Source organism: Haliotis cracherodii, unplaced genomic scaffold (assembly GCF_022045235.1).
Source record: "Haliotis cracherodii isolate W230 unplaced genomic scaffold, xgHalCrac1.p SCAF_7, whole genome shotgun sequence".
Lineage (NCBI taxonomy): Eukaryota > Metazoa > Mollusca > Gastropoda > Lepetellida > Haliotidae > Haliotis > Haliotis cracherodii.
In genome coordinates, this window is record NW_027266330.1 from 51,035,530 (window position 1) to 51,048,587 (window position 13,058).

Here is a 13,058-nt window from a genome sequence, read left to right on the forward strand (position 1 = left end):
TGTATTGCATTTGAAGTGGCGTAAGAGATTTGTTGACTGCCGCTTTGTAGAAGAATCGGTCATAGTGTTACCAATGATTCCAACATGGCTGGGTAACCCAAAACAGACAATATCGTATTAGCCAGTAGCAAGATCATTATGTAATTCAACAATTTCTAATAAAAGCATATGATGACATGCATTATTTTGAATAGCCTGAGGCCACGATAGAGAGTCAGAAAGTATGATAAATTGTTTATATTAAGATTGTTCATTGATGTTTTCTAGAATAGCTTGGATTCCGCTGTAAAAATGGAACAAGCATCTGGTAGTCTTGATGATATTGTTTTTGATCCAATGACAGCGGCGTTAGCGACTGCACCACCATCCTTGGGACCATCTGCAAATAAATACTCAACAACAAAAGTTCCTGTGACATCAATATTTTAGTGTATTTTTCAAACAAGTAAAGTTTTCAATATTGTAGTACATGTATGGAATCACGTCACAAAAACGCAACTGCTACAGAAAAGCATGCATTCCATGCAAAAGTTGACTTTTATGCAAGCCTCATGCATTTCACTACCCAAGAATGTGTATAAAAATCATGTGCGTTAACGGGATTCCATATGCATTGTTTAGCATCACGCTGACAACAACCACTCAAACAAAATTACGAAATTATTCAATTAATGTTACGAAATGCCACGACTTTCCGAAAATGAGCGTCTGCGAACCATTGGTATGCTTGAAGCAGGATCGAGTCAACGTGACGTTGCAAGACAATTTAACGTCCACAGAAACACCATTTGGTGTTTATGGCAAAAGATGAAATCAGTCAGAGACCATCCTCGGAGTGGCAGGCCACGCGTAACCAATAATCGACAAGGCAACTGGATTCGAACAACACACCCACGAAATCGATTCTAGCCAGAAACAGTGACTGCAAGAAGCATCTCTGGCCTTCGACGAATATCTTCACAAACCGTACGTCGACGCCTCTCGGTGTGCAGGGATTGCTCCAGCACATATGGACAGATATCCCACAGGACTTTGTGCGACGCCTGGTCCATTCCATGAGACGACGATGTGTTGCTTGCATCGCAGCCAGAGGTGGACACACACGCTATTGATTTGTAAATTGACATTTTGGCATGTTCAGTTGTTTTTTTTATGAAATCACGCATTTTCTGAAGTCAGTATGGCAAATTAAATCCTTCGAACACTTACAGGAGTCTTTTATCTGTTGCAAACCAAAATTGTTTTTGATTTGGTAAAAAACATAACCTTAATCTTATTCAATGTCACAGGAACTTTTGTTGTTCAGTATATTTAGAGGGCCTTGGCTCAAACACACTCGCGTGATAACCTCTCTTTACTTTTCTGAATAAAAGCACTGCGTCACTTCGTATCGTAGTTTCGTTTTGAACAATGCGGTGTAGAAGAATTTATTCTGTGAAACGTTTACAAGCGGCAGATTGTGCACAAGTTCAGCTGTCGCTTGATACATGGATGCACGCAGAAACACTACAGAGGTTAGTAAAAACATAAACTATCTATAGGTCTTCGGTTAGTGTACGAGTATACTGAAAGCACTCTCCTACATGTGCAAGACAAAGCATGTATCTAGTGTTTCCACAACTATAATGTAATAGCATGTAAACTCGGGCTGTCACAACACCTGTCGGCCTGTAACCCGTGATCATTTCAAATACCTTACAGGCAGACATGGATTCTCATTTTCGTTCAGTATAATCTTTCTTCTTTTCGTGTTTGGAGGTTCTACGTTAATGAAGACCTACTTTTGTTCTGAGCAATACAATTCCCAGTTGCTTTACAATGGGCTATGTTGAGAACCTAGAATGTTTACATTTTGTGAAGCGTTCAACATTTTGTGCACACTTTCAGCGTGTCGCTTTACACATGGATGCACGCAGAATCATTGCTGTCATAACTACAACTATAAACTGTCAGTAAGTGTTCAGTGAGTGTACGATTTTACAAAATGCCCTCAACTACGTATGCATGACAAAGCATTTGTTGTGTACCAGGAATTGTAATACCGCTGACACAGCTATCATTTGAAATTTCCTTGTAGAGACAGACAGCGTGTACTAATATTGTAAGGTTGGTTGGTTGGTTGGTTGGTTTGTAGTTCAACGCCGCACTCATCAATATTCCAGCTATATGACGGCGGTGATATTGTAAGGAGTGGAAATACATAGAATTGATGACAGCTGAATCACTTTATGTTTTCCACTTGTAACAAGATTCCATGCCGTGATATAACTGAACTACTGTAAAGGCTGATTTAAAACAAACTCACATGAGCACTGTTTGTTTGTTGTTGATCGCTGCACTCAGCAATATTACAGTTATATGACGGGGGTCTGTAAATAATCGAGTCTGGACCAGACAATCCTGTGATTGACATCATGAGCATCGATCCATGCAATTAAGATACGATGACATGCATCGACAGCGAGCCTGACCACCCGATCCCGTTAGTGGCCTATCACGACAAGTCGCCTGTTACGGGCAAGCGTGGGTTGCTGAAGACCTATTCTACCCGGATCTTCAACGTAATGAAGTATAATTCTGCAAGGAAAACAAGAGTTTGGATCTAGCTTCTCTCTGCTGTCATGTTTAACCATGTGTTACTTCTTATATAGCGATCAGCATGTCCGTCCGTCTGCTTGTATGTCCGTATGGCGTCCGTTCCGCGTTACCAGAGCAGAACTCCTAAATCGTTGAGTCGTGAGCTGGTGACTTTTGATGATTTAGGACTGTTATTTATTCATTACGATAAGTTGGACTTTATTGAAAATGAGGGGAGTGCTCTTTTCCGGGGCAGTGAGTGTGAGAGAGTTAACATTTAACGTCGCATTGGCATTTCTTCAGCCATATAGCGACGATACCAAGTTAATATGTTAACAATTTAGTTATTTATGCAAAGTTATATTTAAAAACAAGTTGTGAGACATATTTGAGCATACTATATTTAAAAACAATTTATCAAAATATTTGAGCATAACACTATGATGTATACAGCTTTAAAACACGGCCTACAGTCCTCCAGAAGCCAAAGCTAGGCCACGCTGGGGATCATGGGTATTTACAGTACCTCTGCTTCCTGCATGATACCCCAGCAGTATTTACGTCATCACTTTAGCTACTGGTGGTTATGCACAATACTAACCAACATTAAAATATACTCACCAATGAGTTTGTTTAAAAACACTGGTTGATGATAGTTACGTTGATTATGATAGGATTACGTGTCACATAGGGGTACACTAATTTTACGATACTTTACCCCCCTAGACAGAGCCTTCAATAATGTCCGTAATGATGATAATAACATCACACCAAATTTTAAAACAAGCATTTAGTTATCCACATATAATATATTTAAAATTTATGATACTGACCAATTTCTTTCAAAAAGCTGATAACGAGATGCCCGCTGACATGGGAAAAGAGATCTTTCAGATTTACGCTTTGATAATGTGAATCCCTTGCGATTGCAAAGTCCACACAGTCAAGCAATATATGCTTGACGGTGAACCTTTCATCACAAGGGATACACTTAGGAGGTTCGTCCTTATCTGTCTTCAGCAGATATTCGTTGGTAAACCGACTGTGGTCAATACAACATCGTCGTAAAACGACCTCGCCATGTCTTGACTGACAACCCAAGTAGGTATGACCAATTGTTGGTTTCAATTCGTGAAGAGTATTGCTTCCTACCTGGGTGTCCCACCTCTTTTGCATGAGATCCCAAATGTAACTCTTGATGATTGGTTTGAAATCACTACACGGGATAAGTGTTGGAGATAAAGGTTTTTCAAGAGCTGCTTTAGCTGCAGCATCGGTTTTTGAGTTACCTGTTATGTCTACATGACTTGGTAACCAGCAAAAGACGATGTCACATTGGCCTGTAGAAAAACATTAGAGAGTTCTAAAATGTCCAGAACAAAAGTGTGCTGTGATGAGACACCTTTCACCCTTAAGTGCCTGAAGGCAAGACAACGAATCAGAGAAGATGATGCATGGTTCTTTCAGGTTGGTTTTGATGTTTGATATAGGTAAAGCTGTTAGGATAGTTTTGGCCTCAGCAGTAAAGATAGAACTGGAATCTGGGATTCTTGAGGAGACAGTTCTGGATCCAGTGATGTTGGCACTAGCAACTTTGCCACCATCCGTGGACCCGTCTGTAAAAATGGACCTTTGAGAATTATATTTCGAGCGTAATTGGTTATAAGATTGTTGATATACCAAAGGATTAGTTTCTGACTTTTTTTAGCTGTGTTAGAGTGAGGCCTACTTCTGGCTTCACCATCTGCCAGGGAGGAGAAGACAGAAATTGAATTCTGATTCCAAGAGGTGGAACCAGGTTTGAAAGATTTTTAAACAGATTTTCATATTAAGGGAGGAAAACATTAAATGCTGGATTTACTTGATTTGAATACAATTTAGTAATGTATTGCAGTGAAGGTTCAATGCGGTCCTGTTCGAGTGAGGGTTCATCGGCCTCCACATACCAACTGTCCATGGGAGAGGTCCCAAAAGCTCTAAGATAGAGTCTTAGGCCTTGATGGTTAATAGTGTTCAATTTTTCTAAGTTGTTCTTGCAGGCTCCACCATAGACAATGGAAGCATAGTCTTGTCTGGAGCGCATAAACGATCTGTACAAGTGAAGGAGGGTGGTCTGATCCCCTCCCCACTCGCAATTTGAAACGCCTTTTAACAAGTCGAGAGCCTAATGACACTATTTTCCTCTGGCTAAGGGTGATCAGAATCTGTATTGCAAACTTGAACCCTTTTCAGAGATTAATACGCGACACTGTTTCCGTATCGTTAAACATATAACCAATAAAAAAGGTATTGAGCGAGCCTTGGACAATTTAATACTAATCTCTGTACTCTATATATCCCATATTTGCGATACGTAAACACACGATATCTTTACCATGTAATGTCATTAAAAAATGATTTCGTTCATAAAATGAACTCAAGATAATGTCTCATAGGACCTGGTATGTAGAGATAATCTTGAAGTGTACTCATAAGGTGTTGCTTTCAGATTCATAAACTCAGGACCAGCTTGTGCGCATAATGGACACCTCTATGTTGAATACCTTCATCACCCGGTACGATCCTCGTTAAAAGGCTAATATTGCTGGTGTAATTTTTATGAATTGTGATATTTGTAAAATAAAATAACAATAACAAAGTATGACGCTATATTTATATATGTGAATATCTCACTTCATATTTTCACACCGAACTTCAAATTGCGTCACGTTGAAACTTTTCTGATAATTAAATGAAAATCCAAAGACGAATATGATTCATGTTTCATTCGCAGAAGCCATATTGTTGTCAATGTACGGTAAAGTTTTTTCTGTTTAGATGTGAGGGGATCTTGAATTTACTTGGAAACGCAACACCAGAAGATAAGCGAGAAGGAGCCTGTACCATTGTGCAGAAGGCAAGGTATTGCTCATTGTGTTTACATTGACACCTTGTATAATGAACAAAATGCCAATTCCCCTCAGCATGTGTTTATTCTGTTCATTTCATTGTCAGTTTCACCATTCGCTCATATGAGATGATTGATTGAAACAGATGGTTTAACTGAACACTAAAACATACAATACATAATTCAAGCTCCTTTACATAATATGTTGCATACATTATTTACCATGTTTGCTGCAAAAATATCCTAATGCAAACAGCACACGGCAACCGTGTACACCACAATACAACTGGATACACTATGCTGTGGAATAAATTAAATTAGCTGTGCTTTCTTATAACGCCTATGGGTATGAAAGTTAGCCCTAGCTAAAACGTTTATCAGCATACCATTTGCTGTGCCCATTTCACAAGTTTTGTTCTCTTACTTTTTGTTAGTCATGTCATGTCTACCGCTCTCAAAAGTGCATGGTCTCACAGTATGCAGTAGACTACAACGGATCCTTCAACCAATTCAAAACCCCGAGTTAAAAAGTTAAAATGTCTATGTGATAATAGGCAACATTTCTATATATGTTCATATCTGGAAATTCTCAGCTGCAGGATATTCTCCAGGAATTATGGAAGTAATTTCGACAGTTATAATGTCATTTCTAAAAACCGTTTGGAGATCAAGTCAAAATGTATCCAGTATGTGCTTATTTCGTTTCCATTTAGGAGATAAACCTGCTCCATTTTAAAATGTTGTAGTTCCACTGTAGAGTAGATACCTCTTTTTTAATATGGAACAGAGCACTTTAATATATCAATTAGAGGGAATTAGGGGTCACAGGTAGTTATAAAGATGACACATATTACTAAGTTCAACATTAAAATACCCATAGTCTTGACAAGTTCAAAATAAGGGTTCAAAACACAAAGCTTTGATGTATGTATGTATGTTTTGATTTCATCGTAACCTGTTGTGAACTGTTTGGACTCAACAATTCATTTCTTGGAAATCGAATATGCCATCTTGCATTGTAGGGATGACAGGTTGTAGAAATAACTTAAGCAAATGCTGAACGAACAACACCCGTTAGTAATCAACATGGTAATATTTATTTTAAATGTGTAAATCTTAGCAATTAGTTTGCAATTTACACAGTAAATAATACAAATTCAAAATAAATGCCTCTTCACCAGGAACTGGGATGTGGCTGAACTTGACCTACATCCCAGTTACTCACAACTGTCAATCGCTGCCAATGGTTTTGTTTACATAACCAGTGCCTCTGACAAGATACATAAAGCAATATGACAACACTGATCTATGATGGGGTTCAACATTAATGTCTAAGTGTATTGGGAATAAGTCTAATGATACAATGGAATTGAAGCATGACTAAACAGCCATTTTTTTACACTGACGACCAGCCACCTATTTTGACACAGTGTATAATAGAGGATATATCTATACGTTTACAGTTCCTATGGGTGATCTATCAGCAGCCTTTTTTAATAAATCGATTTGTAGGCTATTGATGTATTCATATGTATTTTTTGTATGAAAAGGCTTCACATATTTAAAAGAGGTTTCCCTAGCAAAATGAAACCTCTTTCTAACCAATCTGAATCAAGCATTTTTCAGTAATGTGGTAGAATGACATGCGATGGGCACCATGACCAATATATTAGAGTTAACTCTCCACACACAAACATATAGTGATGATGGTATGACATAACTGAATCAATTGTTTTCATGATTTTTACATGTTTATATTTCATATTGTGATGATATACAAACAGTGTATGAACATTTTCTCTGTAAACATTCGTCCAGAAAAGATCTTGAGAGGATAAAGCAATATGGTGATCCTCCAGAAATTACAGTAGCTGTATATGGAGAGACTGGGTCAGGCAAGTCCTCCCTGTTGAACGCCCTGTTGGATCAGCCGTCCCTGTTGCCTACATCCGGAATGGGGAGAGCATGTACATCAGTGGTCATGAAAATAGAAGAAAACAAAACAAGCTCTGATTTTGAAGCGGACATTGAGTTTCTCACTAAAGAGGTATCAGGCATTTATAATATCTAGCTCAATTTCTTAATTAAATATCAACTGTATTTATGCTGTATTAATGAAAACCATATTGCATGGATGATGTCAGCAACTGTGACTATGTCCTGACAGCTAACTGATATAGACCTTTTTGTCCATTATTGGGCAATTCGTGCATGTATCATTATGACATACGTGTTGATTTCCCGTTTTTTGTTTTCGTTCTTCCATTACCGTTGACGTATATATGTAGCCATTATTTCTACAGATACTGCATTTGGTGTTATTTTGTCTGAAATATCTGGGGTTTCTAGGGTGGCAGTTTGTTCATGTGATCACAGCAAAGACCAACTGAAGTTACAGAAGTTTGATTCACCTTTCATCATTGTCACTATGGCTGCCATACTGAATTTAACCAGTACTTATATATTTTGGCATGCTTTAAGATGAAATAATCATACTGTTTTAGGTGTTTATAAATGTGTGTTGCAAATATGGTTGTTTGCCCTGTTCTTATTACGTGAAACATGATATTGCTACAGTTATGATGTGTTACATATCCCTGTGACTTTGTGTTGTCCAAAGTTGGAGTATATAGTACAAGATTTGTTTGTTTATCTTTTTTCTTGTGGAACAGTGATTCGTGGTCCTTGTGTCCGATAAACTGTAGTTCAGACCAAATGTAGTAGAAATAAATTCAGAGTAAATGCTAGTTACAATAGACCGTTTTCTTCAGGATTTTAAAGACATGAGTCATAGATGTAAGGTTACATTTGAATACATAATTTTCAAAAATATTTTGGGCTTGACAATATTATTTATACAGTTAAAAACACGGACTATAGGCTACCAGTAACCAAAGCTTGGCCGACTCGCTGGGGATCATGGGGACTTACAGTACCTTTGCTTCCTGCATGATACGCCAGCAGGTTCTACATTATCACTTCAGCTACTGGTGGTTGTGCCCAATACAAGCCAATATTAGAAAATACTCAGCAATGAGTTGGCTTAAAACACTGGTTGAAGATAGTTACATCTATTGTGATAGGATTACGTGTCACACCGGGGGACAATAATTTTACTGTACTTCAACCTCCTGGGCAGAACCTTCAATAATGTCAGTTGATAATAGCATCACACCAAATTAAAAACAAGCAATTAATTATTCACATACATATTTTAAAATTTATTATACAGACCAATTTTTTTGAAGTAACTGAGAATTTGATGCCCGTTTACACGAGATTTACACTTTGATAATGTGAATCCCTTGCGGTTGCAAAGGCCACACAGTCAAGCAATACATGCTTGACGGGGAACCTTTCATCACAATGGCCACACTCATAAGGTTAGTTGTCATGTGCCATTAGCATATTCATTGGTAAACTGGATGTGGCCAATACGACATCGTCGTTAAACGATCTCATCGTGTCATGACTGACAACCCAAGTGGATTGTTGGTTTAAATTCATGTTTATTGATTCCTACATGGTGTTCCACATCTTTTGCATGAGATCCCGAGTACAACTCTCGATGGCTGGTTTGAAATCACTGTACGGGATAAGTAGTGGAGATATTGGTTTGTCAAGGGCTGCTTTAGCTGCAGCATCGGCTTTTGATTTACCTGTTATGCCTACATTAAGTCCAAAATGGATCTGTGGGAATTGTATTTTGATCGTAATTGGTAATACGATTTTTGATATACCAACGGATTAGTGTCTGACATTTTTAGCTTAGAGTGAGGTCTACTTCTGGCTCCACCAACTGCCAGGGACGTGGGGAGGATGATATAATATTAGTCTATTTTAGCTGCAGTGAGGTTGAATTCTGATACCAAGTGGTGGAATCAATTTGGACAGATTTCGGAAGAGGTTTTCATATTGAGGGTGGAAATTGTATGCTAGATTTGATTTATTTGAAAACAAGTACATAAACTGATTTAATTACTGTCTGATTTAGGAATGGAAGAAAGAATTCGATGTTTTAAAGCATGACCTGGGACAAAATGATGGTGACGACGATGAGGATACTGATGTGTACGAAGAAGCTCGTGCAAAGTTTGCTGAAGTGTATGGTGACTTTGAGCCTGCAAACCTCGATACCCTGCTAGATGATGATACTGACACAGCTGAAATGTTTGGAACTGTAAAGGAACTGCGTAAAATCAGTGTGAGTATGCCTAAAAAAAACCAAGTTATTGCAAGAATGGGGTCGCATAAGGTACAGTTCAAATAGTTTGCACATAACCGTATACCCACAAAGAACAATAGTGAAGAAGAATGATGAAACTTTGTAGTTTTTAAAGTCACCATCGAGTGACAATAAAGAAACAAGCGCTAGACATGATTAGGTCGAGGAGGGGTCCAACAGGTTGGTAGTTATCTGAACAAATGAATACGTAGTTAAAGGTTAAGCTATTTTTAATAGGCAAACAAGAGAAAATTCAGTCATGTTTCTCCTGGATGTACAAAAATACATATCATGAGGACCGTCAGACAAAACACATAGCATGATGGGATAGATTCAGCTCATCATTCAGAGTGAACAAAAAGTTAATCCCACAAGGGATTTAGTGAATCAACTATGAATAATTAGCAGTCTGTTGCAGGTGTTTAGTGCCACTCAGTGATTAGCATGAAGCCGCGATTGGCGTCACGTCATATTCCATTACGAATCAAGATTTATTTGTCGTTCTTATATTATTGAGTCGTTTTTATAAGCTCAACCAGAAATATCTATCTCAGTGATTGTGTGGGATGGTACGGCATCTAGCCATAGAACTTTCCTAATTCTTCATTGTGATAATAGTTCTGATTTCAACCTGACTGAACATCTATGATGTGATCCGGGATGATGTGTGCACCAACGCACAGAGAAACTGGAATACTTATTATTATATTTGGATTTTATGTTTAGGCAAGTACCCTGCAGGACAAGATCAGGACATTCAGTGAGCCAAATGAAGAAAAACGTCAGTTCTGGCCGTTAATTAAGCAAGTTGTTCTGAGAGTACCAGATTCAGGCCTGTGTCGGAGCGGCGTTAACTTGGTGGACCTCCCTGGAGTTGGAGATTCGAACCCAGCAAGAGACAATGTTGCCAGAAAGGTACAGAACGCAGGTGTTAGTTGTTGTTTAACGCCACACCCAGCAATATTCCAGCTAAATGACGGCGGTCTGTAAATAAACGAATCTGGACCAGACGATCCAATGATTGCGATCGTTGGCATCGATCCATGCAAATGTGATACGATGACATGCCTCAACCAAGTCAGCGAGCTTGACCACCCGATCCCGTTAGTAGCCTCTTACGACAAGCATAGTCGCCTGCTACGGCAAGCAGATGTAATTGTTTGACTTATGACGCTGCATCACTACCGTTTTTACAGATACTTATATGTACTTTGAGTCTTTGACATTGCCTTCTTTCAGTACATGGAAACATGTGATGTGCTGCTGATCGTTACGAAAATTCAGAGAGCTGTTGACAACAAAACGGTCAAGAATGCTTTAGGGGACAAACTATTTCGTCAGCTGTTGATGGACCAGACTAAGGCAGTTTTAGCCTGTACACAAACAGATGATGTCAACCTGAGAGATGTCATCAGGTAAGTAGAACATCATTTTGAAAATAACCTCGTGTTCAAATAAGTGTAGTCACAATTATTTACTATCTCTACTATAATGTCATCCAGGTCACCCGATAAGTAACATGTATACATGACACTTTTTATGGATGGCAACTGCTTTTATTTTTGCTGTCCATAAAAGAGTAATAAATTTATGTTTTTTTCCAACTTCTAAATACCTATGAAAGACTTCAAGGAACATGTAGTTTGGAAACTACATTTGCAGCCATTTTGATGGTTTGAGATGTTTGGACATTGCTCCCATTTTGCTGCATAAGATTATTTTCGAGTGAGTGTGAGTGAGTGAGTAAATGCTTTACGTCACATCGGCAATATTTCAGCCATATCGTGACGAGAAGTTATACATGAATATACATATATTTAAACTTTATAATAATCTGTCATCGAAGGACAGTATGAGAACTAGAATATCACAGATGAGATTTAAAACTAGTTGCGGAACATTTAAAAGCATTAAGTATTAAGGAACAACACAATATAAAAATTGGCTAGAGATCGTCAGTAACTAAAGGGAGATCACCATACCAGGGACCATGGGGACTTACAGTACCTTTACTTCCTGTATGGCTCTGGCAGGATTTATTTATCACCCCTTCAGTCACTGGCGATAGTATACCAGTTAAGCCTTATAATAAAATGACAAAAATCCTACGTTTTAAAATTCTGGCATGCATAACAATACTTTGAATGATGAGGGACTTACATACCCTCTTAGGGGGACAATAATTTTACACTACTTTAACCCCCCTCGAGGGTACAGCAACCAACAATCTCAGTTATAAAAAAGCACTACCAACATGCAAAATAACACATTTAACACATCCAAATTTATGAAGAAGTTCGATTTCTTTTAAAAAACATAATATTAAACGAGAATTAACGTCATTAAAAAGGTCCTTAATTGTTTTAACACTGAAATATTTATCCCTTGTGATGGAAAAATCAATGCAGTCAAGCAGGACATGCTTGACCGTGATTCTCTCATCACAAGGGATGCAAAACGGAGGACCCTCACCTTTCAATAAGTATTCATTTGTATATCTGCTGTGGCAAATACGACATCGTCGCATTATGACCTCTTCAAATCTGGACTGACAGCCCAAGTAGGTGTAACCGATATTTGGTTTAATTTCATGTAATTTATTGATACCTTCTTGGGTGTCCCACTTCTTTTGCATCAGATCACGAATGTAAGACCTAATTGTAGGTTTATAATCAGTGTAGGGTATGAGAAGTGGTGTCACAGATTTGGTGAGTGCTGCTTTAGCAGCAGCATCGGCCATTGTGTTACCAGTGATACCAACATGGCTTGGTAACCAACAAAGGACGATGTCATATTGGCCAGTAGCAAGATCATTACATAATTCGAGAATTTCGATTAAAAGTGGATGTTTGGATGACATTTTTTTCATCGCCTGAAGGCATGAAAGATAATCTGAAAACAGTATGAATTGTTTATGTTTAGATTGATTACTGATGTAGTTAAGTGCTGTTAAAATGGCGTTTGCTTCTGCAGTGAATATTGAACTGTTATCAGGTAAACGTGAAGAGATTGTTCTGGATCCAATGACAGTGGCACTAGCAACTGCGCCACCATCCTTGGATCCATCTGTAAATATAGATTTATAAGTGTCATAATTGTTTCTTAATTGATTGTATTATTGATGGTAAATTAATTGGTTAGTATTTGATTTCTTTAGTTTTGTTAATGTAAGGTCTACCTCTGGCTTTACCATTTGCCAAGGAGGAGATGAGAAAAGTTTAGTAGGAGCTATATCTTGGAGTTGAATATTAGATGCTAATATTGCAGATTTTATTCTAATTCCGAGTGGTGGAGTGAGTGTTGATTTCTTATTGTTAATATCTTCGTAGAGAGGATTGAATATGCATTCAAAAGCTGGATTCGACTGAT

The 13,058-nt window shown here is 38.1% G+C and overlaps 1 protein-coding gene across 8 annotated transcripts in view; it reads left to right on the top strand.

Moving 5' to 3' along the window:
* The window catches only part of LOC139447720 (nuclear GTPase SLIP-GC-like), a 115,982-nt gene that overhangs the window by 48,612 nt on the left and 54,312 nt on the right, over positions 1–13,058 (top strand). The window contains exons 1-7 of one of the 8 annotated variants that reach the window (XM_071229182.1): positions 1,439–1,514; positions 5,066–5,132; positions 5,395–5,478; positions 7,283–7,511; positions 9,459–9,668; positions 10,416–10,604; positions 10,929–11,104. The exons of 3 other annotated variants lie outside the window; for them this stretch is intronic. In XM_071229182.1, coding sequence (XP_071085283.1) covers positions 5,098–5,132; positions 5,395–5,478; positions 7,283–7,511; positions 9,459–9,668; positions 10,416–10,604; positions 10,929–11,104 — 923 coding nt within the window. In that variant the 5' untranslated portion in view covers positions 1,439–1,514; positions 5,066–5,097. Of the gene's footprint in view, positions 1–1,435; positions 1,515–5,065; positions 5,133–5,394; positions 5,479–7,282; positions 7,512–9,458; positions 9,669–10,415; positions 10,605–10,928; positions 11,105–13,058 lie in introns of those variants that run through there. 4 more of the 8 variants (XM_071229183.1, XM_071229185.1, XM_071229180.1 and 1 more) reach the window with 4 other exon arrangements.